The 26202-nt window shown below is 37.1% G+C and overlaps 1 protein-coding gene across 5 annotated transcripts in view; it reads right to left on the bottom strand.

The window, feature by feature from the left end:
- The window catches only part of PAPOLA (poly(A) polymerase alpha), a 44010-nt gene extending 18005 nt beyond the window's left edge, over positions 1-26005 (bottom strand). For 3 of the 5 annotated variants that reach the window (XM_063332809.1, XM_063332810.1, XM_063332811.1), the window contains exons 1-12: positions 24266-24303; positions 15069-15239; positions 14343-14409; positions 12823-12904; positions 12144-12253; positions 10112-10165; positions 8981-9092; positions 7619-7708; positions 7385-7523; positions 5843-5915; positions 4241-4361; positions 3241-3325 (exon numbers count right to left, since the gene is read on the bottom strand). In XM_063332809.1, coding sequence (XP_063188879.1) covers positions 3241-3325; positions 4241-4361; positions 5843-5915; positions 7385-7523; positions 7619-7708; positions 8981-9092; positions 10112-10165; positions 12144-12253; positions 12823-12904; positions 14343-14409; positions 15069-15239; positions 24266-24288 — 1127 coding nt within the window. In that variant the 5' untranslated portion in view covers positions 24289-24303. Of the gene's footprint in view, positions 1-3240; positions 3326-4240; positions 4362-5842; positions 5916-7384; positions 7524-7618; positions 7709-8980; positions 9093-10111; positions 10166-12143; positions 12254-12822; positions 12905-14342; positions 14410-15068; positions 15240-24265; positions 24304-25580 lie in introns of those variants that run through there. The other 2 variants (XM_063332812.1, XR_010070769.1) reach the window with 2 other exon arrangements.
- Between the last annotated feature and the right edge of the window lie 197 nt (positions 26006-26202).

Genomic DNA, 26202 nt, shown 5'->3' with positions numbered 1-26202 from the left:
AAAAAAAAAAAAAAGGAAAAAGAGAATAAGGGTCCTTTACTCAAATTCTGTATGAGGAGTTACTAATTTCTAGTACCAATTTCTTCTAAGAAGCACTAGATATGCAGCTATGATCCATAGGATTCCTACATCATACATACCACGCACACTTGCAGGATGTTTCATATAGTGGGAAAGACAAATTAAGCTTTTTATTGTTTTTAACTATGTATGAACTGAAAGAGGCAAATCTCAAACCTGCAACTATCTGAAGAAACTCATTTTCCAGTTACTTATTAAAAGCAGCTCTTTTAAATGAACTTCTGAAGAAAGATTTTAAAAAAAGAAATTGAATTTGGCTATCTCTAAAAGCCGTAAGGTGAACACCTCAAAAAAAAACCAAACCTGAGCTTTTTTTTTTAATGAAAATAAATATAATGATTGGCTATTTTTGCTCAGGTAGTGCTAACTAAAAAAAGAAAGAAAAAAGATGCAATGTCCTCCCCCCGACTCCCAACTGTTAAACAGTGCTGAAAGGGAATTAATCACTGGTAATCTGCTATTGCCATTTTCAGTAAAACTTAAATAGCACAAGCTGAAGTCGAGCTTCCCCCTCTCAATGGTAATTTTTATATGCAGGGTATTATTTTGAAGTATATGGGTTAGGTTTTTTTTTTGGTTTTGGTTTTTGGGTTTTTTTTGGTTTTGTTTTTGTTAGAAACTGGTGCTGTTTCTCTCCCACTGTCTCCCTATCAGCATTGTTTTTATAAAAATAACCTAATGTAGATATTACAGAATTGTCTTACACCATTAACAACTGTACCTACAAAAAAAGCAAAGTATTTTTAAGAGTCATATTATTTTCTGAAGAAACTAAGAACACCTGAACACTCTCATTTCAATTTTTCTTTATTAACCTGTCCAGGATTTACACTTTAAATTATCAGGTACTTTAGATAAAGTTCTATCAAGGCAAGTGTTCAAAGTACCTTTTTAAAAGGTATGTTTATATTCTACTTATTTAGCAGGATATCTGTCTTTATAGAGAAACAATATGCTAGAGCTCATTAAATGAGTGTTATTTATCTCATCATCTACTTCCCTCTTGGTTTTAAACTCTAATAATTTCATTCTCAATTTAACACTTCACACGTATGTTCTATCCATTTGAAATTATTCTTGTCATTTCCCTGTAAAACACCATATCCAGCAAGTGTATGTTCTTTGTTGTTGTTTCCCCCCATCTGAAAAATTTAAACCTACATGAAGGGCAGATAACACATGTTGAAACTCCTTAACTCCAAATAATTGTTGATATTTTACAAATAAGAAAAAAATAATCAGATTTCCCTGTTCTCCCAATTTCTAATCTGCTCCTGCCATGCAGGTATGCAGTAGCCTCCCGATTCCCTTAGTCACACATCATTGAAGTTTGTTTATTTTAAACAGGGCTAACAAGTTAAAAGTGTTTACAATCAACATAGATGTTTAGCAACTAATTGCCATTGAGAGTGATACAGATTACTAGAGCTATGATTTTAAAGAAGAAATGTTTCTAAAAGTATGTCTCAGAGCAAGGATCAGATCTCTTATCTGGCAGAACACTGTACACTGTTTTGAATTCAGCAATAATTGAATTCAATTCAATTCAATATTGAATTCAGCAATAACAAGTCAAGGCAACAACAATTTAAACAGGAAGAGAATGTAAGGGGGGGTGGGGTGGGGGGTGGGAGCAGACCCCAAAACCCAAACACCTAGCTTTCAGATGGGGATTTTACCAAGAGCCACATTTATTGCATACTGATGACTGCATATAATGATTTTGTTTTGTAAAGATTACTAACCACAGCTTTACAATAACTTACTAAGGTAAAACACAGAAAATCTTGGGTAATTTAAATTAAAGCAGGCTCCATAATACCATTCCACAGTTAGAAAAAATAAATTAGAGCAAAGATACTTTGTGCAAAGCCTACAAAACCTGGATATTTAATGTTAGCAAGAGAAGCTTTTCTTGCTAAAACTGATAAAATGGCTAAAGCTGGTACACAAAAACCCCCTATGTTAAAATTGAGATTATTTCCAATGACATTTAAAGTTTCCTATTTTTTCCTAGTTTTGAAAGAAACTAAGGAAATATACTAGGGAACTTATTAGCAACCTCTTGAGCAGAAACTGATTCTTCTGCAACCCACTTAACTTCAAAAAATAATATAACTTTACATGTTTTCAGACTTAATCTCCAAGGTACAACATAAAAGCCATCCAAATGTTTTAAAGTTTTTATCATGCAAAAGGTATAGAAACAAAACACAGACACATTATGAAGGTCATCAGTCTCTTTTAATGGGGGAACTGTATATTTCAATCTTGGTTTAGATTAGTACATAACCAACCAACCACCCAACACAGAAACAAGTGTAAAATATATTTGATCTTGATTCAAGAAAAATGGGTCTCCAATTTCAACTGAGGGCAAAGAAGATGTAGTCCATATTTTAATAATCCACATTTATTGTAAAAATACAACTTTCAGCAAGTCCATATACATTTAACAAGCTTCTGCCCCACAAGCATATTACTAGAAACCCTAAAAATGTGAAGCGTGAACTTCAGTATTTCCCTTAGAGACATTACAAAATTAGAGAAACTAGGTGTGAAAGAGTATTAAAATAAAGAGCCAAAAGCCTTAAGCTTTAATGGAAAAAATCTGGTAATAACTAGTACATCTGGCGGTTAGTCAACACAATTGCTAAAATATCTTCTATTATCAGAGTGAACTGTTGACTATATTGACGGAAGAAAGCACAGTTTCAAGTATGTCTTCATCTTAAATATTGACCTTCAGAATTAGCTCTTTTACTGTCTTGTTTCCTGGGAGGCAAGACCCATTTTTAGAGTGCTTACTGACACCACTGAAGAACATTTCTGTTAGTCAAACCAGCTGATACGTCTTCAGTTTTATTGGTAGCATACCAATTGTATAGTTAACTGGTGACATTCTAAACGTCTGATTAGGGACTAACAGGTTTCTGAAATACTTTTTTTTTTTTTGTCTTTAGCATGTCTCTGAGGAAGTTATTCATTTTCTAAGAGAAAGGACAATAGTGCATTCACTCCCCTTCTGTATAGAAAAATCCTAAAAAAAAACTTTTTGGAAGTCTACTGTATGTATATTTAAAATCCGTGCTACAGAGCATCATTAGATATTTTAACTGATAAAACTTAAAATATTCTGCCATGCCATAAAATACATACTTGTACTTTTGAAAGAAGTTTGGAGCTTCAAAAAGTTTGGACCACTCTGCCTTACTCAGCAAAATTTCATCTGTGATAGCAAGACCTAAATTACAAAAAAACATTTAAACTTTTTTTTTTAAATACAGTTTAATACCCAGAGTAAAAACAGCTTATGAACTTAGCAAAGGTTACTACAAATTATTTCCCCCCTTCAAATTCAAAGGAATTTATGAACAAGCTTTATATTCCGGTCATACTTTAAGTGGTCATTAGTTATACAAATAATATTATTAAGAAGAACGACAATGAAACGTTTAGCAATCTATGTTAATTCATCAGACTGATGATGTCACGTATTTTTGCTTTGCAGTGTAACACAGCTCAACTTAATCTTTTGCATACGCCACAGTAACGACCCAGTCCCAAGAAGATCGAGATCTTTTTCTTTACAGTACTTGGATCACCTCTTGAGCAAGGCAAAGAAACAGTGAGACAATAAGCTACTGCTCTGCCTGTGAGTGCTACCAGTAGTTGCTCTCTGCACCAAGTCTACTCTTTGCTTTGATAACATCTTATCTACTTTAATTATCCAAGTAGATTACTAGGATGAATCTAGAGGCCTCATCTCTGAGCGAGTATATTGTCTTATATTAGGCCTAGAAACAGTCACCAAGGGGGATTACTACATTAGTCTTCCGCGTGGCATGACACGGTCTAAAGCCACTAAACTATACAAACAAAAAATATTGTACCATTAATTCTCATTTTCAGAGCATAAGGCATTCTAATTAGTTACCCTCAGTTTCTAAGAGTGAAGGACAGATCTGCAGAAGTCTCTACTGAATCTGGAACTTTAAGCCACATAAGCAGCCAAGTTCTACCTCCTTCAGAAGAGGGTCTCATGTCAAAAAGCTATTTAACCATCCTCCCCCCTCCCCCCTCCCAAAGCATACCCACAATGGAACTATTCTAAATTTGTTTGAAAACATTTATATAGAGAGCATAAGATAATACTTACCTTGTTTAAATTCCTCAACCATGACCATCCGTGTGGAAACGGACACATTGTAGGTAGAGTTCTGCTGTGGGTATGCTGGTGTAATTATAGGCATAAGATGGTACCTATCACTGGGGTTTACCTATGTATAACAACAGCCAATCAGTTTTCTTCAAGCATACACATGAGTTAACAAATTTGGATTTCTCCCTTTACTACACCCAAGTCTTAAGTTCTAAGAGACCTTAGTTCGCAGACCAAGTAAATTTACCAACAGTCCAGAGAAAGTTTAGAAAACAAGGATAATGCTCTCACAAAGGACATCATTCCACACTGATGTGGGAGGGCTGTAACCTGTTAGCACATCAAGCTCCAGGCATTTCTAAGTCCAGAAATACCAACTGAATAGAACAATTTCTTTGTTTAATAGAAACTCATTTGTGATCACATCAAAACAAGGATACCTTATCATCATATGAGCACCTTCAGAAGAATAACTGTCTTCAGACTTGCAAAAAATATTTTATACTTTATTTCTGTACCACTACTGAAAATAAAGAGCCAAATTAAGACGAGAGGCTCTAGGCAACCTGATGGAAGCATCACTTGCGTTAACATATCTTTTATTAAACAGCACACAGGGAAACAAAAAAGAAGGGACAAAAACACACACACGCAAAATACATTTAAAATAGCATTAGGGTAGCAATTCTGTAGCTGGTAAATTTAATAAAACCCTGTCATTAACTTACCCCACTTTGTTTAGATACTACAACACACACAGTTCCCAGCACACACTGACCTCAAACCCCTTATCCCAGGAGTAACAGCAAGACTCAAGAACGTTTTTTCAACTGTCTCATATTATTTAAACGTGGACTTTTGTCAACGAGAAAAACAGATTTGAAGCACAAAAGGGCATATAACTCAACACCTGGTGTTCACACTATTCACCAAAAAAAGATTAGTTGAACACCAACTATTTTAAAATTGACAAAACAGCATTGAACACATTCACACTATGCCTTACTGAAACCTCAGAATGTGAGCTGTGCATCTGCTGCAAGCTGTTTTATTGACTGCCTGAAGGACATTGATGTCCAATGTCCTTAATGTAAGTGCTACAGAGATGGAGATAAAATATTATTTATAATATACAAAACAACTTAAAGACTTCAAGTTACAGTCTTCTGTGGTCCAAGATGAAAAGACACACTACTACAACTACATGGAACCGAACCCATCCATCTGTGATTACTGCACTGAAGTGAATTCAATACACTTGCAAAAGTAACAGGTTTTAAGTCAGAAGCAAACCGTTTTAAGATAAGTAGTTTAAAACGCATTGCTTTAAGGCATGTATCTAATTACGCTGAATATTTATTAAGATCACTTATTGCAGAAGTCAGGAGTAAAAAGTACACTGTTCAGCAAGCTTGCTTCAAGTGGTCACTTTTGAAAATTAAGCTTTGTTCCACACTCAGGAGAACTAGAGGTTACTTATAAAGACATAATACCAAAATACTAAGTTTAATAAACCCAAAATGAAGTTCACTTAGGATTCTTTAAGCAACTGAATTTATTGTACAGTGTGACTTATAGGGGAAAAAATAATACACTAACCCTTGGGTCCCATACAGGCAAATTAAGATTGCATTCTTCTGGCTGTTTCAATAGCACTGGATTTGGCCATTCCCTGTTCAAAAAGATTGTAGCACTGAATAAGACTATTGGATACAACCATGTATGTTCAACAAACAATACTTTTGAATGCGATCCTTCTTAAGTCTGCTCTCAAGGTAAAGCATCATTTTCTCAAGACTAAGCTGGCCTAAACTGGGGTTGTTTAAATAAGCTGTATTGCTGAACTACAGTACAACTATAATTAGCTGCTCCAGGGCATCAGAACAATGCATTTTCTGTAGTCTTGGAGCTTTATAACCACTGGTTTAGGTAACTAAAGTAAACTCCTCTAAATTCTTCTTGAAATATACCTATCAAGGAGAAATTCCTCTGTGAAGATTGACATTGGGTCTATCTTCCAGCTAGCTGTTCCATAGACAAACTACAGAAGAAACAGCCAGCGCAATTACAGCATTATAGTGTCACTATGAAGTATATGTATTAAAAAAAAAAAAAATCACAATCAAGACAAAAAGAAACCATGTTGAATGAAACACTAAAAAGTAGTAACACTTCTGTTCTTCAAGTCATCTTTACTCCCATGAGTAAAGTTATCTTCCTATAAAAAGTAGAAGTCAGTTAATCTCTTGGTATTTGTACATTAATGCTCCTATGCCATGCACATGTAAAATGGACAGCAGTATAAGGAACACATTAAACTGAGCTTGCAACCAATTTTCCTCTATTAGCTTAGTGGGGCAAGATATTACTAAACACTAGGTACCTCAAAGAGGCTATAAAGCCTATGGATTCAAATGATACTGTGGAAGTTATCTTCACATTAAGAAGGAAGGATACTATGCCTAAAGTAAAGCAACAACTTCATACAGTGATTCTTAAAGTCTATCAATGTATCATGAAGAATATAGAATATAGCACTCAGACATGCTCTTTCAAGAAAAACAGTATTCATTTGTAATCCACAAAGTACATTCATTCTAAATTTACTTGGAATATTCCCATTGTTCCCTATCAGAGTTATTCAAGCCATCTTTCTGAGATAACTAGCTCAGGAGTATGAAACCAATTGCAATTCCAAAACACCTGTCTCTCTACGCTGACACTTTTGCACTGGTTCTCCTAAACTGTGTTTAACCTATGTGCCTAAACCAGATACTGACATACCCCCTTTCCCCATTATCGCAGTATCCGAATGTTAAAAGACTTTAAATTTGGAGGTGTCTGCTCTTCTTTTGCACTATGCAAGTATTTCATCTGAAGAGTAATGCTGAGTTACAACAAATACTTAAGAAAATCTTAATTAAAAACCAGGTGGTTTTGTTTTGGATACTTTAAGCACAAGACATGTTGGATGACTTACTGAAAAACTAAGCTAACAACTTTCTGGCAGCAAGAACAATGCTTATAACTACCATCTTAATCTGGTAACAGCTGAAAATGGTACCATAAAAACAGGACTAAAATGTAGTGTCTACAAACAATTTTATTTTAGTGTAAACTAAATTTAAAAAAAAAACATACCATTTAGAAAATACCAAGAAAAATTTATGTACAAGAGTTGATGCTATTGCATTTGGATAAAGCTGGCAAGTTCTTGCTACTAGCATAGCCCAGGATACACCTCCAAGGAAACCTAGTATATTGGAATAGATGTTGTGGCCTGCAAAGCGAGAAGGAAAGAGACAAAAGGAGAGAGTTATCAGTAACCATAGGAGTTAATGAAAACTTCACAAGTTTTGGAATAAAACTGCTTACGTTTTGCCCACAGTTTGATAGCTCTCAGTGTTAACCTGAAGTTGTCAATGTTTGGTACTAGATGCAGAATTTCATCGGTTACCCGGCAACCTGCCAAAAGAAAGCATCCATTACCATTGCTGCCTATAGTGTTTTTTGCCTGCTTACCCTCCCTCATGTTCAAAGTTATCAAAATTCTTAGATCAGCATGCTGGAAACTCATTTCATATTTTGGTCACTTTTGTTCCGAATTAGAAAGCTTAATTTTCATTGGATTTTTTCTTTTTTTTTACTGCTTTACAGCAGCACTCAGGAAGACAATACACACGTAGTTACACTTTTGGACTGATACTTGATTTTCTGTTAATAATGAACTGTACAAGCTGTGTAAGAAACATACAAGTTTTAAGTTCTGCAAACAACGGGGTTACATGCAGCCCATCATAGAACATGCAGACAAATTAAGAAAGCACGAGTCTTCACAGACCTAGAGAAAACCTGGAACTCATAGGTCAAAGCTTTGTTTGACTTCATGAGAACAGGCTAAAAAGAATAATTTTTAAACATACAAGTTGTATCATTACTTTGATGGGATATTTTCAGGCTTAAGAATAACATTAAAGATGACAATATTAACTGCTTGGTTTGTTGTTCTTTTTTAACCAGTAGTTGTTCATTGTTAGTAAGTAATTGCAGAGAGCTGGTTGCAAGAACATAGTATGACTAGGAGTTCCTTTCAAAGCAGGTAAGAAGCAAGTATGAATTCTAGAGACCTCATAAACCTGAATTTCACAAAACAGTGCAAATTGCTGTGGCAATCTCAAATTATCAAGTTTCCAGCTCAAAACAGAAATCAGCGCTATCTCCCATGCTCCTCTCCCCCACCAAGTTGCATACAGGCTGAAGCCCCTACTTTCCTGTACAAAAATAGTAATGTTTTAAGCTGCAGTATTACAGAAAACTTCAGGGTTACACAAGCTGGTAAGCTACTAAAGACCTGACCTCAAACTCACAGTATTTTGACATCCCCAATTTATTACTGAAGCAATTTTTTATATGTCTATGCATATCAAAACACAAATTAAAAAACATGCACAAATCTTTATTTACAGAAATAAAGAGCGCTCCAAACAAAAGTCTTGCAAGTGTCATTTATTTTTAGACAGCACTACTTAACACCCAAATAAAAGAAAAAAACTTATAGAAATCTGGCCAACAAGAAACAAGTCTTCTCTCCAAAAAGATATATAAAACTAGCTATGACTTCATTTCCAGATATGGAGTTGCTTTATTTTCAGTCAAGTCCACAACTAAACTGCTGTATCAAATAATCTAGGATACTTATTAAAAGATTAGATACTAAGTTTAACTGTATATACATACCATTAAGACTTCGTATGCATCTAATGTCTAAATTTTTAAGTAGGCTATCGTCTCGTAGATCTAAGTCCTCAGGAATAGTTTGCAGTGCTAATCTTGCAAATAAAATATCAATCTTAAAAAAAAAATAGAGATAAGACATTAGAAAATTGCTTTTTCTTCTGTAGAATTAATTCTGTAACCTCTTTTCATCAATTTTACTAATAATAAGAACAGTAGTCTTCCTAGCACAAAGAATCACTTTAAACAATAAATAGTAACACCCTTCACAGATATTAAAAGAAACACTTCCAGATGCTTCATCTATCTTATGGCCCCTTTTCCAAGAGGATAAAATACACATTAAGATCAATACAGAACCAGCACACACATAAGAACTATGACGACTGTCATTGTAAATAAAAATCATCTGGGGACAAGAACGACTTCACTTCTACGTCCACAATACAAAATTCTACTACGACAGAGCAAGTCTTGAAACCATAACCTAGTTTTAATCTAAGTAGTCTCAAAATTATCACTGAATTACAGAAAAAGACCTTTCTCATCTATCACTGTAAAGCATGCATGCAACTAGCTACCTCTGTATAGGGCCAGTATCTCAGAAAAGTCTAGATAACCAATTACAGAAAACATGAAGTTCTGAAAATCCAGCAAGGTACTGAGCAAGTGTATAAATTTGTGTAAGTTTTGAAATCATGCCAAATTTCTTTCCTATTACTTCTACAATAATTTGTCAGAACGGTTTTTCTAGGTCAAGAACATCTAAGACACTATTCAGCGCTGAACTAGAGCTTTACACTGTCCCATACACAGCAAGGACAGAGATAGAGAAGTCAGTTTGCCTTTCCAGTCTTAGATTAGGTATCAGTCAGTATGATAAGAATATAAAGTGCATGTCAGCAGCTGAAAGAGGGAGATTTTCTACACACAGCTCTAAGTACATCAAGAAAGACTTGTTTCAGTCTTAAAGCCCTACTTTAAATTACACAACTGAGGACTGTCATCAAGGACTTGGGTATGCACTTCGGAGAGTCACTCTAATAGCATACATATTAATGAATACTACACGAGTTATAGAGATCTTGAAAACTGTTTTAACGATGTTCTACCAAAATAAAAGATGATCTTTACCTCTATTCCATCAAAACAAAGTTTAATAACTGGGACAAAAGCTTCTTCGACAGCCTGGGGGGGAAAAAAGTTATATTTTATTTTCAGTATAGAGAAGAACATTTAGAAGCAATAGCTAGCAGGTCTAAACAACAATGATGAAATGCTATACATACAGATACTTTTCTGTTTTCAGGTCAATTTTTGTCAGCAATGTCTTTCTCTACCATTGAGGATTTACGCAGCAAGCACTGACCCACAATGTGCTACAGATATCTTGATGTTAATTAGAACCCACACTCATAACAAGCTCTGATGATGTTACTTCAAGGTCTAACTCTCTCACTACGTGTAGGACACGATCGAGCATCTTTTACTCTACACAGCACCTCTAAGTATTCTAAGGCCAACCTATGGAGATCCTTACTCTAAGAGGCCTCTAACTTCTATTGTTTCCGCAGTCAGTATTTTATGAGAATGACAGAGACAACCATGTAACTGTGCAGTCTGACTTTACCTCAACCAGCAGCAAGCCACCAGTTCCCAGAACTCAAGCATCTTTTCTAAATGTGGTCATTAATTAATACTTTGACAAACAGTATCCATGATGCAACTATGGAACTTGATGTCTCCTCTGCAATCAGCTAGGAATACCACCTTCCTGAACTAAGCATCTGAACAAAATACAGATCTACAGAGCACTGCTTTTGCAAAAGCAAAGAACACTGCATACTTCTGAGTAAGACATATCAGGTACTGCTAGAGGCTAAACACAGTTCTAAGAGTGTTCCAGTTCTTAACAAGAGGAAAAGACTATTCCATGCACTTAACCTTAATTAAGTTTACCGTAATGTTACTGGTTGTTAGGATGTATCCTAAGCAGAATATGAAGTTCACAAGTCTCTCAGACTCACTCACCAGAGTAAGCATTAAGAAAGTCTAGGTTCCCTAAAGATGGAGATGTACAAATTTTCTTACACCTAGCTGGAATGATTTAAAAGTGTTATGACACCCTGACCTAAAAGTTATTTGGATCCCTGCAGAGCTACACTGAACAGCATAAGTTGATCCACCTTGCGGCTAAATCAACTATATTAGCTTGAGTTAGATCGAGTTTATAGCAAAGTTAATCAGAAATCTGAAAATCAGAAGGCTCTTAATGATAGCACGTAGATTTAAAGATTACTGGAAGTGTTCAGATAATAAAGCATTCAAAACAATCGTTTCAGTGCATATAGTATTACCACAAGATGTTTGCACTACCCTGGTAGTTACCAACTACAGGATGCACAGAGTGAAAGAATGCTACAGAGAGTCCCATTTATTTTATGGGAGCAGGACTAAACCAAACTTTAATTCTTGCCAGCAACTACCTTCATCTAAAAAGAAGGAACTGTAGGAGAGAAAAATATACTCTGAGCCAACACTGAGAAGACAAGAGCTCCCACCAGTTGACCTAGAGAGGCTTGTCATTTAGGTAGAATAGAAACAAAATACCGTATCCCAGTGTGTCTTCCAATCCTACCCAGAAAATCTTCATCTTTACATGCTAAAAATCTTGCACAAGCATCTAATAATAAGACACACTAAAAATGTAACCTCCATTTTCAAACGCACAGTTGACAGCCATTACAGAAGGTTTAGTTAAATCAACAACTGTAATTGCATGAAATTATAAAAACAGCTGCATAACAATATACTTTAAAACCTCCGTTACAAACATACAAGTTAACTTGAAAAGGATCAGGATCAAACACTTATATTTGCATCTGCCTGTTGCTAGACAGCAAGTAGAAATTTTGCAATACTAACATGGATGCTAGGAGATCATTCTGCCATCCAGATTTTTAAATAAGTGCATCCAGTAAGTGGGAAGAGAAAACATGGAAGAATCTCTCTTCATTTCAACTATGGTGATAGGCTTTGCTGCAGGTTAACTAAAAACCTACTGAAAGCATTAATAGTAAAGTTATATTTACTTATTTAATGCATTATCTTTGACTATTAACTTCTCAGCATCGTTTCAGCTAGCTCTATAAGGCAGTTCACGTACCCTCAGATCTTTTACTTCTTCTTGTTGTTTCAGTTTTTCATAAAATGATGTGAAAAAATCACTTCTTTCAACATGTCTTGGTGCAACACACAGGGCATCAATATCAGCACCTGAAATTGTTTATTGGCACAAGTGACACACACTTCGCACACATGAAATGCCAGTAACAGTCAGAAATCTTTTTGAAACCAAACAGTAAAATTTAGTTTCTCTTCCTATAGAATGGCTTTTCTTTGGGAATGCCTAAGTTAAACCAAACAGGGCAGGGAACACAGCACCAAACAAACAAAAAAAAAAGCCACACACAACCAAAAAATCATTCATGGCCATTAAGTATACTGAATACATACATACATTTGTCTTTCAATTGTGGAACATTTGCAGCAATTTTCAAAGAACAAACCATGAGAAGCCAAGTATACAACATTCTCTATTTTAAAATAATTTCCAGCTTTTTTGTCTGTTTCCCCACCCATGACAAGAACATAATTTATGAACATATTTATTTAGAATGAAGACTGGAGATGGCTGACAAAAAAAACACCCACAAACCAAACAAGAGAAAATAAAAATCTAACACCACCTCAAGAATTAGCAAGTTTTTGTTACTTATGTGTGACATTTACAGATACATCATTAGCTCAAACATAGGAGATTTTATTATAAAAGTAAAAGTTACCTTTTGTATGAACCCCTAATCTATAGGATCCAAATGTAAAAATTTTTCCTCCAACATTTTCTATTACAGACTGTGGAAGATTCTAAATGAAGCAAACAAAATTGGTTATTTTACCTCAACAAGTTGTAACAACACACACAATTTATTTTAAAACAAAAGGAAAAATATTCCACAACATTTGTATTGTTTAAGGTGTAGTTACTACTGAAATAATAATCTTAGATTTTGCAGAAAAGACAGAGATATGTTTGCCACTTGGGAACTATTTGTAACATTTCAACTACAGTAGACATTACTGCTTCAAGCCTGGTAATTGTTCCAGCAGTTCCATGCTTCAGGTGCAACGTCTTTAAAATACTATGGACATTAATACATTTCATTTAATACTCAGGCATTTTAGACTGACTTAGAAACTGATGATGGATTCCAATTTAGAGCAAGAGAAAAATACTATTTACAGTACCAGTGTTTATTAAATTACTTTGAGAGACAGCCATACCACATTCTTTTAAATAAAAGTTTAGTTTTGGGAGAGATGTTTACTTCATGTTAACGCAGTTCAGGTACATATAATAAAGTTCCTAGATTTGCATCTTCAAAAAAACTTCTTGAATCCACAGTACTGTGGGCAAAGACAGTTACCCTTTCATAACAGGATGCTATGTTACAATCTGAAGCCCCACATTAATGGTTGTGCAGCAAGAGATACAAACAAATTGAAAATTAATTATTTTGCAATATATACTGGATTAACTTCAGTAGTTTCCAATCTTACACCAATCAAGATACTCCATTTTGTTTTCAAGGATCAACACACATATAGCAGTCATCTGCACCCCCAGTAATCTCATTCATGTAAAAATTCCCATTCTAAGTATACTCAAAGAAAAACAGCTAAAAACATTAGGTTTTTACCCCTAAAAAAAGGCACTTCCATCTTTACATTTTTGCAAGTCTATAATCATTAAAAAAAACCCAAAACAACAATGAGGGCGGGCAGACAGACACACGGACAACAGGACAGGACAAAAACCTGGTAAAACCTCTATCATCATTATTAGAGTCTGCAAAAGTAACATTCCAGGACTCACATTAAAGAAAAAGACCCCAGATCACAAAGCTGCAAGAAGTCCATTTTAGGATTTAGCTCTGGTTCACAATGCCAAGTAATCTAAGCACATAATTAATGTAGTACTATACATATGTATTTTGATAAAAAGTCAAGCTATATTTCTACCTAGGGAGAAGAGGGAGGGAACAATTGAAAAAAAAAAATATCACTATTACAACTACCGTGACATTTTCCAATATTTATCAGTTTCTTTCTTTGACAAGGTTCTACTTTGAAAGGGTGATGCTACCTGGAAACAAAAGCACTACACAAAGGTGGTATTTGTTTATCAAATTTGATCCCCAAATCTAAGATTCGTTCTGTTTAGACTGGGAACTAAATTTATTTTGGAATTAACTTCCTACAGCAGTCTTAGTATGAGCAGTTCCATGTAAAGATACATCCATACCTTGCTTTCACTGATTTCCCGTATCCATTCCTTTACCAGGTTATTTAATTTTCCCAAAATTAGAATCCTGTTGATAAAACACCAGAATCGCAGGTCATGAACTCAGACCAAAACAGTAGTATTTTTTAAGACCTTGATCATCGTTATACAGTAAGTCAATTACAGTAACACTGCAGATCTAATTACAGATCTTGTTTTTTATATATATATACACAAACACACACACTGAAACAGTCACTCTTACAACATTACCACTATTTTTCCCCCTTTAAAAATGTTCAAGTGATTTAAGCTCAGAAAAAATGCAAGCATGCAAGGCCTACACACATTTTAGGTATACGTATTCTACTCACTTTCAAAAAAAAAAAAACCTTAATTCGTAACACACATGCACCTAAAAGAACAATGAGAAGAACGACTGAGAGCAAAATGCTCTAGAAAGCTTAGTAAGGAGAAAAAAAGCATAGGGCCCACTACAACAAAACAGTTATGAAGGGGAAAAAAATGCAAAACAGCCTCTAAAATTTAAAGGTCATCTTAATTCATTTCTGTGTTCTGAAGTATTCCTCTTACAGCAAGAGAAAAAAAAAGAAAAAATAGAGGTCAATATTACACTAGGCTTTTAACAAAGCATTTGAAAGAACATAAACATACCTGGGGTTCAGTAGTCAACTACATGAACCCCAAGATAGGAGAAAACCACTGCTAGAATGAGTGTTTACTCACCTGCGTTGCAGTTCTTCTTCCTCTTCAAATACACCATAAGGTTTTAGGGTTTCGATTAATTTCTGGGTAAGCATGCAGTCAAACTCCTTGGGGGCAGCTAAACTGATAGGTGAGGTAATGCCATAATGCTTCTGCAGTTGCTGTGTTTGTGATCCCTGGGTTGTAACGGGACTAATAAAGGCAATTAAATAAAGTTACTGACAGAAACAAAACAAAATAAAAATACTTTAAATTATTTTTTTCTCATCAGAGTGGCAGACAAGAGACACATATTAAGGAAATAAAAGTTAAGCCTACTGTTAGCATTTACATCCCAGACCAATCTGTGGTAAATCTGTATCATTAAGGACAACAGTAGAATTGCCTTTCTCCAACTCTAAGTATTGGCTGCAGGGTTACAAGCTGCTATGAGGCATGTTCCTTTACATCATAGAATTGCCTAGGTTGGAAAGAACCTTGCAGATCATCAAGTCCAACCATCAGCCTAACACTAACAAAAACCATCGCTAAACCATATTGCTAAGCACTATGTCTACCAATCTTTTAAACACCTCCAGGGATGGCGATTCCACCACCTCTCTGGGCAGCCTGTTCCAGTGCTTGAGAACCCTTTCAGTGAAGAAATTTTTCCCAATATCTAATCTAAACCTCCCCTGGCACAACTTGAGGCTATTTCCTCTTGTCCTATCGCTTATTACTTGGGAGAAAAGACTGACCCCCAACTCGCTACAACCTCCTTTCAGGTAGTTGTAGAGAGCAGCCCCTCAGCCTCCTTTTCTCTGGGCTAAACATCAGCTGACTTTACACACTCAAAACATTCACCTACGTAAGGAGGCTTTAGTACATTTTGAGCCCATGAGCATCATACATTTAGCTTTAAGCTGACTTCTCTTCCGGCTAGCATAAGAGGATGGTTAGATGAACAACGTCAGATCAATCCATGATGGCAATATTACATATAGCTTTGCTTTATTACGGGGGCTGGGGGGAGAATGTCAGAGTTTGGTGATAGACTTTGCCTAGCACAAGCACCAAGGATGTAAGCAGTACTCTCTCCATGTCCCTTGCGTTTCCATAACATGACATTTTACTTCATATTAAGTGTTTCTCTAAATAAGAAAGTAAGCGTAAAGTAAACTTAACCCAACACAATGGGTTAAAACTAGAAGGACCTAGTTCACCAGTAAACAGTCACAATTACAAGCCCTCATAGCATCCTTGCCTTGTGCTTTTCAAGCTACACGAATAGATCTGGAGCCAAACCTCAAGCACAAGCATGATACTCTCAAGTCAACCCCCCATATTTCAACACTGCAAGAAAGGAGAGAACACAAATGAACTTCAGCAGAAACACAGAAGAAAAGTTATCATCATACTGTGAAGACTACTAACAGCTTTCCTAGATCACCATACCACAAAAACTAACCGCAGCTTTCCTAGATGAGCATCCTGGATGAAGAACAGCCATGCATTTTTTCATAACGGGCATACATTTATTTATGACACTCACATTTAAACACAGCCTTATTTTCAGAACAGTTTGAGCTTTAAGGCTAGTAATCCTAAGTGTTTGAGAACTGAGCTGCGTAACACACATACTTGCATTTGGTGATAACTACCCACATAGTTAAAACTTTTTTGAACTGATACTAGCAACAACAGGTAGACATTTGGAAAAATGAATTTTAAACACATTCAATATTGTAGAATAGAGTATATCTTTAACATTTACTTATGTACTTTAACATTTAAGATAGCCAAATTTTTAAGTTTAAGAACACTTAGTCTTGCTCATTATATACTTCCCAGGTTTAAAAAAAATACACTACTTAAGTCTGTATTTAAAAAGCTCTAAGTGTTACTCGCAGTATTAAACATGAGTTTTATACTGATATATAGACAACTTTCCTCTAAGTTATGAATATTATTCCCCCATCTTTGATTTCTGAAAGTGACAAATCTTTGCTTTTAAGCATACTGAAAAACTTATTTTCTGAAACTGACTTGTTACTTAATCAACCTTTCAGATACCAACAAAATCATTACTTCTCCTCATCAAAATACATATTTCAGAAAGTGTGCCTATTATATCAACAGCTATCCAAAAAGCTTTACCAACAGTTAAAGCATTACCTGAAAGTTAAAGCAATGCTTGTGTTACATCTTCATTAAGTTACATTCTTACTGCATAAGATTACTCCCTTCTGAAGGCGTGAAGTAACATTTTGTTTAATACTAAATGTATACCTAATATTTTTTTGTTCAGACTGCATTAATATTTGACATTATTCGACACTGCTTCCTTCAACTAAGGGGTTTTAATCACTTAATGAAGAATTTGGTAGCAGATGAACATACAGACCTTAGGACTTTACGCATGAATGTAAGCATTTAGAAAAAAAGCTGTCGAGATGAATTATATAAAACAGTAATTCACACTAAGAACAAGAGATGCCACTAAAACCATTTTTCTCTTTTTCAAAAAAGAAAAAATAATTAGGGGTGCCAACACAAATAGTAGCTTCAGCCACTTAGGTGCTACTAAAAAAAGCAGTCAGAAAACAAAAGGTCTCAATGCATAAACATTCTTCAGATATTGTATTTTTACTTACACCACAAAGCAGGTAGTTAAATTTGGACTACAATTTCCCCCCTCTTCCCAACTGTTAATTTGAAAAAATAAATTTGCTTTTCAATTTAAGATTTTGGTAGTTATTTTTACAGGTTTTAAAAGCAGCAACCTGAAGCAATCAATATTTTAGTTTTGTGGAGCAATTTCCTGACAATCTGACTGTAATTTTCACCTATCCATAACTAGCAACTATATCCAACAGATATTAGACTTCATTGACAAAACACTGCCTGTCAGAGGCTGTTACTATTTTTCAAAAAAAGGCTCAATGTCACTTAGACCCAGCATACTCAAGTCAGTAATGCTGACTGAGCCCTCTGTCTTGCACCTGCTTTTAAGGGCGATGCTTCACCAATCTGAGAACTAATAACTTAAAAATAATCCTTCAACTTGCCCCCAAAACTGCAATACATGAAAACCAACCAAGCATCAGATCTCTTCCCTGATCTAGTTTACAGCATAACCCTTGCAGTGCAACATGCAGGTCTGTCTTCACAAAACACCATGTTGTCATGACTTAAACCAGGATTATCTCCAACCCCTACAGGACCACCAAAGCATGGTCACAGGGCACAAAGTAAGCATTGAAACTGTTTCCTAAAACAGCAGCTTTAAACAATCTATTAAATCAATCAGCTGATACACATCTTTGGGAACTGCTAAGACAAAAACAGTTACAGTTTTTACAGTTACTGTTTTTATATTCTTGTATTTTATAAGAATTAAATAAGCATGCTGTCAACAGCGCAGGTGCTTCTAGCCCAAATGTTTCACCTGCATTTGAAGGTTGAGGAGTTAATAAGAACACTTTCACTGGGATGGTATGCAACAATTCTCAGCACTGCTGCCTTCTAGAAATTTTACAACTCCAGAAGATACAATGAAACTTATATTTTAACATATACTAGCATTGAAGAGAATACAGGTGATTTCCTGCTAAGAGCATTTAAATTGAAGCTCAGTTGTTTACACCTGCTAAAGTTAAGACTGTTCTAAGGTTTCTGTAGCACACCAAAAGATATCTGATAAGTACCTTTGTAAAATGACAGAAAAAATGGTATTTAGCAAGAAAGTTTGTTAAACTCATTTAAAGATGCAATAAACTAACTAGTGCTAGGTAACTCATGTTCATTCATTTATATAACAGCAAGTCATGAAAGTTACCATAAAACAAAAAGCTAAAGGTATATCCTCTCCCCACTCCCTACCTTCCACAAAACCAAGAAACTTCAAATAAAGCATTTGCTAGCTGCTTTTTAAATGAAAAGTAAATTATCATTGAGAAACAGACTAGAAATAAACTTTAAGTGCTCTTTTTCCAACCTTAATGTTGTATATACACATTATAGTTTAGCCAGAAAAATGCTAATTGTCAATAAATACCCAGACTTATCTTTTACTTTTTCCTAAAACCATGAAGATCACACTCTACTCCAGTATCTTCCCTCTAGAAAAGACATATGGACTTTCTAGTTTTCACCTGTGACATGTCATGATATATCACTTTTGGAATCCCTTAGTTAAAAGTACCAAATTTCTTCCCTTAGTTTAAACTACCAAATTTATTCAAAGGAAAAGGACAGGTAAGTGTCAATGCTAACCTTCTACCTGAGAGGATTAGGGAAATTAAGGCCTCGGGGGCATGTGTGTCAAATCTGCTAGTCACCAGAGTTAAGCATTAACAAAAATCAAAGTGTATTAAACAGCAACAGAAAGTCCCACCACAGCTACTCAATCTTGACAACACCAGAGGCAGATTTGGCAGACCTTGTCAAGGTCTCAACTCAACGCATGTTTAGCATTTCGTTGTTTGGGTTTTTTTTTTAAATAAAAAAAAAAAGTTTTTCTTTTTGACATTACAAAGAAAATTAGGATACACGTTGGGGCTTTTTAGTTTATTTGTTTCCAGTCAACCACATATACACATGAAGATCTTGCTCTTGCTCTGCTATGAATGTGAGCTACCTGTCAATAGCAGAAAATTAAAGCTGTAGAAAATGATGTAGAGTTAAGTTTAACATGCTATTGTTGTTGCTCAGATTTGACCTGAATTTTTGAAGAGCGTATGCTGACAGCTTAAACCATCTGCAAACTGGGCAACAGCTACAGTGGTTTAATTCTAAAGCACTACAATGCAGTGTTTCATTTTCAACTATGAATTAATCTCATCTCTCAGAGAAATGCAGATGTACTTTTTCCCCCCGTATAAAAAACACTAACACACACAAAGTTCTAGTCTGTACTAAGCTGACAGCTAAACTACACTTTCTTCAGAACCCAAAGTTTTGGTAGGCAGTATCCTGTTACACTGTTATCAATAACTACTAAATTAAAAAACCCTGGTAATATGGTCACTGTTAAAGCCATTTTACAACAGAGTGCAGAAGTGGAAGAAAAAAAAAAAGCAACACAAATAAAGCTTGCTACGAAGCTTTACAGTTTCCAGAGCTGTACACCTTTAAACTCCTTCAAACAGAAGTGACTACACATTGTTCTAAGGCAGGGGGAACAAGACTGTGAGATAAAAGAAAAAAAAAAAACCCACAACTTTCCAATGCGCCTTTTGAAGACCAGGTTACACCTGAGCAGACATCACAAACTGAAAATAGAGCAAATACAGGTGTATCTACACAACATGCCCCACATGTAACTAAGAGTTAGATACAAATTCTAAGTACTGTACTATTGTTTTCTTTTACAACACTAGAACCTTTCTCCACCCTCAGAAGAAACAAGAATCCTGTCAGACTTTTTTTTTTCCAAGCATGCTTTGTATTTAACCCTCCTCCCAACTCCACTTGAAAATCCACGTCATTCCACGCACTTTTTCCTCTTCACTCCCAGTATTCTACTCCACTTCTACTGGTAATATTTTTATCATGTTATTCGAGTTAAGAATGTATACTTCTTATCACAGACAAAATACAGTTGCAACCAGCACCACATTATCTAAACATCATAACTCCTGAAATTCGGGATGCTTCCCAGAAATAAAAGACAACACAAACAACTGAAATCTCAGAATCAGATGCCATAATATTTAATTATAACAGTTTGAAACCTGAGTAAATTTACAACTCACCTCTGATCCACCCTGAAATAAATCTTAACCATCCAAGATCTAGCTCATCTAAATGTGTGCCAAGCGCATGCAAAAATCCCTTCCAGCTCTTGGCCATCAAACCTTACTTTTGCTAGAAGTCATATAACCCCCTTCATACATCACTAAACCTCAGCTGAGGACTAAGTTTGTCCACACAGACATGCACAGTAAGGCCAGCACTGGTGAAGCAAGAGAAACTGTGGGCTGTTTAGCGTCTTAAAACGGTGACAACAACCCACAGAACATTCATGTTAAACTTTTAACTTCAGTCAGGACCTTTGGCTCATCCAGTCTTGCCTCCAGATACCAAGACAAAACACACAACTTAAGGATTCTTAAGAACTATCCTCTCTTCTCTATTTGCCTCTACTGATTACCTCAGTAAAATTCAGTCTTTCTTATTTACTGATGTGAGACACCCAAGTCAGATTCCTGAAGCAATACTGGTCATCACACCATCTGGTCGGCCAGTTGGAGTGAAATTCACAAAAGCTCAAGCTCCACTGTGTCAGATTTCAGAGGAAGCATTTTGAGAAGTTTTGTTTGCTTGTTTTGAAGTCTCCTCCAACATGGACTGACTTTGGCAATTACAGATTAAAGTTTCTGGCTAAACACTAACACCATCACTCCATGTAAAATTTCAGAAATCTAGGCAGGAAATCTTAATGAAGTCTGTGCAAATCAGTTACTGGGGAACATATGTTTTAAATTGTTAAGACAATCCAGCTGTCCTTCCTGAACAAAAGTTTTAATACCTAGCAGAAAACTGCTGGATCATTTAGACCATAAATTAAGTTTTCAACTGTCAGTATGAGATGTTCAAGATACTCAAAACAGATATGAACATGGGTATTGGAGCAATGACAGGCAACAGACCTATGGAAGAAGAGACTCACCACCTATGGCAAAAGAAAGAACATTCATACACATTCTGCTAACATTTGGCTCAATCCTGAGCTGTCTCTGGCTCTTCCGTTTGTATGGAAGAACAGCGAAGGCAGCATGTCCAAACACACACCCATCCACAACATTCTTACCAACAAGAGTTTCAGAAGAAGTTTCTCAAGTTTAAACAAAACAAATTTCTACTGAACTCTGCAAACAACACTTGAAGCAAAATTTAGATTTATTGCTATTCCGGTGACAGAAAAATCCACAGGTAGCAATTTAAGAAATTCAGTAAGGCTGAATCAGAAGATGCCAAGAACTAGGAATCCCATGAAGCGTTTCACTCTAAGAGATTAATTTGTCTCAGCAGTGAAATCTGCTCAGCCCAAAATAACTCGGTTTCCAAGTTCTATGCAGTACCTTCATGTTAACAGGTATAAACTCAGTCTTTCTGGAGTGATATTAGAAGACTGAAAACTACTAGAAAAACCACATATACCTGCCATTCAGTTCCTCTGTACTACATCTAACAAATTAATCCCCAGTATAGATTTTTATATTAATTTCTTCTTGATTAATAAAGCTATCACATTAGAAGTACAGTTGCTTTAATTTAAAGTAGGTCCTGTTCTTTGCAAAGTTAGGAATAATTTAATTCCTTCCATAACAGTCTATAAAAATCTGAGCGCTCTCTATTCAGAACCATACTATTTATCCACTCACAATCAGTACAAGGATTTTAAATATAGTATTGTATTACTTCTGGCATACAAGTTGACAGTCATTAATTAAAAGTCAAGAAAACAATGACTCCGCATACATCTAAAGCAAAGTTCAATGAAAGAAAACATGAAAAGTCTTACTTCAGAAGCAAGAATAAGCTTGACTGTCTACAATAAAGACTGGAAAAAAAAATTAATGACATTCCAAAACTCTAATATGGAAGCTACCAATAGCAACAATACTTAGAATTTATAGCACCTATGGCACTTCTAAGTGTTCATATATGACTCAATGCACTTTACTTCTGGTTAAAAAAAAAAACAAAAAAACAAAAAAAAACAAAAACACAAACCAAAACCAAACACAAAACCTAGTCTTTTGCAATAATTTCAGCAGATACTAAGTTCAACAAAGAAGCTGTAAGTGCAATAATATCAGTAGCTTAACAAGAAACAGATTTGTGGTACTATTTCACTATTTGAAGGTTCGAAACGCCCAGGTTCCATAAAAAGACTACATCACCAATTCACATAAACATAGTTGCTCCTTCACCTAGCCCTAACTGAAACATACCAACAGCTTAGTGAGCTTCTTTTCTCCCTAGCATCTTACATTTCAGATAAGGCAAAGGAACATTCTGTACCTAACAGGTGACTAAAATGCATCTTTGTAACAGCGGTAATAGTCACCTTTGCTTCTAATCAGCTTTTTTGAATGATTGAAAGTTAAAGTTTTCCCTCATGCAGCTGCTACCTCTTCACACAAGAGACTAACGAGAATCGCAACAAGAACTCACATAACTTCCAAGGATAAATTTATTATTTTTTAAAAATGTTAAAAGGCTTTTGCAAGTGACAGCTATCAGCATCAACAGAACCTGAGTTTACTCTCTTACTACTGTTGTGCCTTGTACATAAATAATTTGCTTGTTTTTATAGATTTGTACCACACTGCTAAGAGGAATACACATACATATACACACAATGCAGTATGCCTCTTGAGAACTCCGAACTAATGCTTTTCAAGTAAAGAGTTATGACAATCTTTGGTTGTATGGAAGATCAGCTCTGACTAGCCCTATCAATTGTAAACACCACCCTAAAAATGAAGTTTAAAGGATGCCTTGAAAGGCTGGGACAAAAAAAAAAAAAAAATTTGGTTTGTCATCTTGAAAGTTTGGCAGTGACATAAGGTTGTTCTACACTCACTCAAAAATATTATCCAAAAGCATGAAAGCATCACTGGAAACAGTTATGCAGAAAAGGAACTTCCTAACGTCGTCTTTCTTTTCTCCAAACTTAAGTCAGAGGTATTACTTCATAAACGTAAGAATTAACATTACTGGCACTGCAACTTCCTAGCATTATAATGTTCACTTTGAAGTCTTGACTGAATAATACAAAGTCAGTCATTCCAAACATACAAATGACAGAACAAATGCAGTATCTGAGAAACCTTTGCTTTTCCTAACTAAAGTAAGTCTTCGGTATTAGTGAAGTTGCCATGTAATGTTTATACTGAAAATAGCAGTATGTTAGTGCAAATATAACTATGTAACATTATTTAGGAGTTTCTAGTTAAAGTATCATGAATATCTGCATTAAGAAAAACGATCATTCCAAACTTGTAATAATAGCAATCTTCAGCTCTGACAACTCATAAAGTAGCCCAAACTTTAAAAAATATTGTTATTAAGCATTTGGAATTTATGTAGTCACAACAAAATAAACTAAGAATGAAAGCAGGCAGCATAAACACACTCCCATTTTCCTGAAGCCAAAAAGCCTAGCCAACTTCAAAACTGGTTTCTGGTAATTTTTCATTGCCATAATGAACATATGTAAAACTTACCTATAAAGACACTTCAGCTTCATTATACAATCACTAGAAACTACTTGGTATAACCATTTTCCTTTCTGCGTTCACCCACTGTGTTTTTCCTGCCGTGAAGTCTTTCAGTTAAGCTCATCTCGTGTTATCTACCTCACAACTAACTTAGCAGTGTTTTAGGCTGAATAAAACAAGCACAACAGGCAAGCATGGTTATTCTTCACATGAAGTTTACACATTTAAAACAATAGCGAATGATCCCAAATAACAGTAGTGAAGCAATAGTGAATACTCCCAAATTCTTCATACTTCTCCTTCAACAGCAACACAAAAAACCCCACTAACCTAGCATATAAGCATACCTTATTCTTAAGAAACACTTGACCACCTACTCATCACTGCTTCCCTCGACTTATACAGGGTAATAGAATGGTAAAATTATGGCCTACGGAACTGAGGAGCAGGAAGTTATGTCGTCTCAACCCGGAGCCACCAAAACGTCAGCAAGGAAAAAAAAAAAAGAAGGAAAAAAAACCCGGGAGGGTGGGAGAAACCGGGCTGAAATTATAACCCACTTCATTATTTACGACCACCATCACGGTGACAGCATGGCAGGTCCAAAGCACAAGACCTGCTTTTTCAGCGAGAAAGCCCCTCGGCCCGGGAATGGTGGGGCAACGGAGAGAGGGGGAGGCCGTGCGCCGCCGGCGGCCACGGGTCGCCACCGGGGGGCCCCCACAGCCACCGGGAACCAGGCGGGTTTCGCAAGGACAGCGGGCTCCGCTCGGGTCGCCTGTTAGAACCGGCGGCTGCTTCTCCTGCCGCCGGAACGAGCGGCAGGAGACTGGCCACAGGGGGAGCGGCTTTGTCAGGACTCTTGAGACAGAAGAGGAGCTTCGCCTTTCGCGGCCGGGGCGAGGAGTGAATAAACATGCGACACCTCGCCACTCGGCTTGGCCCGACTCGGCAGCGGGTCGAAGGGGCCCACCGCAGCACCCGCCCCGCGGCCGCCCGGCCCCTCACGCCTGCCGCTGTAAGATCACGAAGGAGAAAGCGACAACAATAACAACGTAAAAGCCACATCAGCACCTCCTCCGGGCCTCGCAAACACAGGGGAAGACAAGAAAGCGTGCGAGGCAGGCAGCGGCGGGCCGGGTGGCGGGGAGCGGGCCCACGGCCCCTCACACTGCGGCACCGGAAGAGCCCAGGGCCGGAGGGGGGAAGGGCGAGAGCCGGGAGAAAGGGCCCGGGAGCCCCGGGCGCTGCGGGGAGAGCACCGAGGCCGGGCCGGCAGCAACACAGGCCTCTGAGACATCCCGCGAGCTGAACAACTTACAACGGCATCGTCTCTCCAGCCCCTCCTCCTCCTCCTCCTCCGCCGCCGCCGCCACCACCACCACAACCGCGTCGTCCCCTCCTCCTCTTCTTCTTCTTCGTCCTCCCCCACCACTGCCGCCTCTGGACCGGTCACTCGTCCCGCCAGGAAGCGGGAACCGCGACCATGGTACGGGCCGGGGTCAGGCTGCAGAGGGAGGAGAAAGCCGATCGCTAGGCCCGGCCGCCGCCGCTTCACTTTCCTCTTCCCCTCCGGCCTTCTAACATGGCGCCCGGACGCTACCACAGCAACCTTCTAGACCGGGGGGGGGCCTGACGCAGCGGCGCGGCCACCCCCGCACGCAGCGCACGCGGGCTCGCCCGCGCAGGCTCAGAGGGCGCGCAGGTGCCGCAGGGCATGCTGGGGGCTGTAGTTTCGCGGGGAGACAGCCGGAGTTTAAAAACAAAGCGCTAACGGCTGCGGGGCGGCGCCTGCGCGCGGCTGAGGCGGCAGGGGAGCGGGGTGGTGGAACTGCGCTGGCTGGGGACCTCGGTGTAACTGAGGGCAGCGGAGGGGTTCCGAGCGAGGGAAAGCGCGGATTTTAATTTCCATGGAAACCAACGTGTGTGGGGAGCCGTGGCGG

This window comes from Chroicocephalus ridibundus, chromosome 4 (assembly GCF_963924245.1).
Source record: "Chroicocephalus ridibundus chromosome 4, bChrRid1.1, whole genome shotgun sequence".
Taxonomy (NCBI): Eukaryota; Metazoa; Chordata; class Aves; order Charadriiformes; family Laridae; genus Chroicocephalus; species Chroicocephalus ridibundus.
The sequence above is the reverse complement of the archived record's forward strand: the minus strand, read 5'-3'. Positions and strand labels throughout refer to the sequence as shown.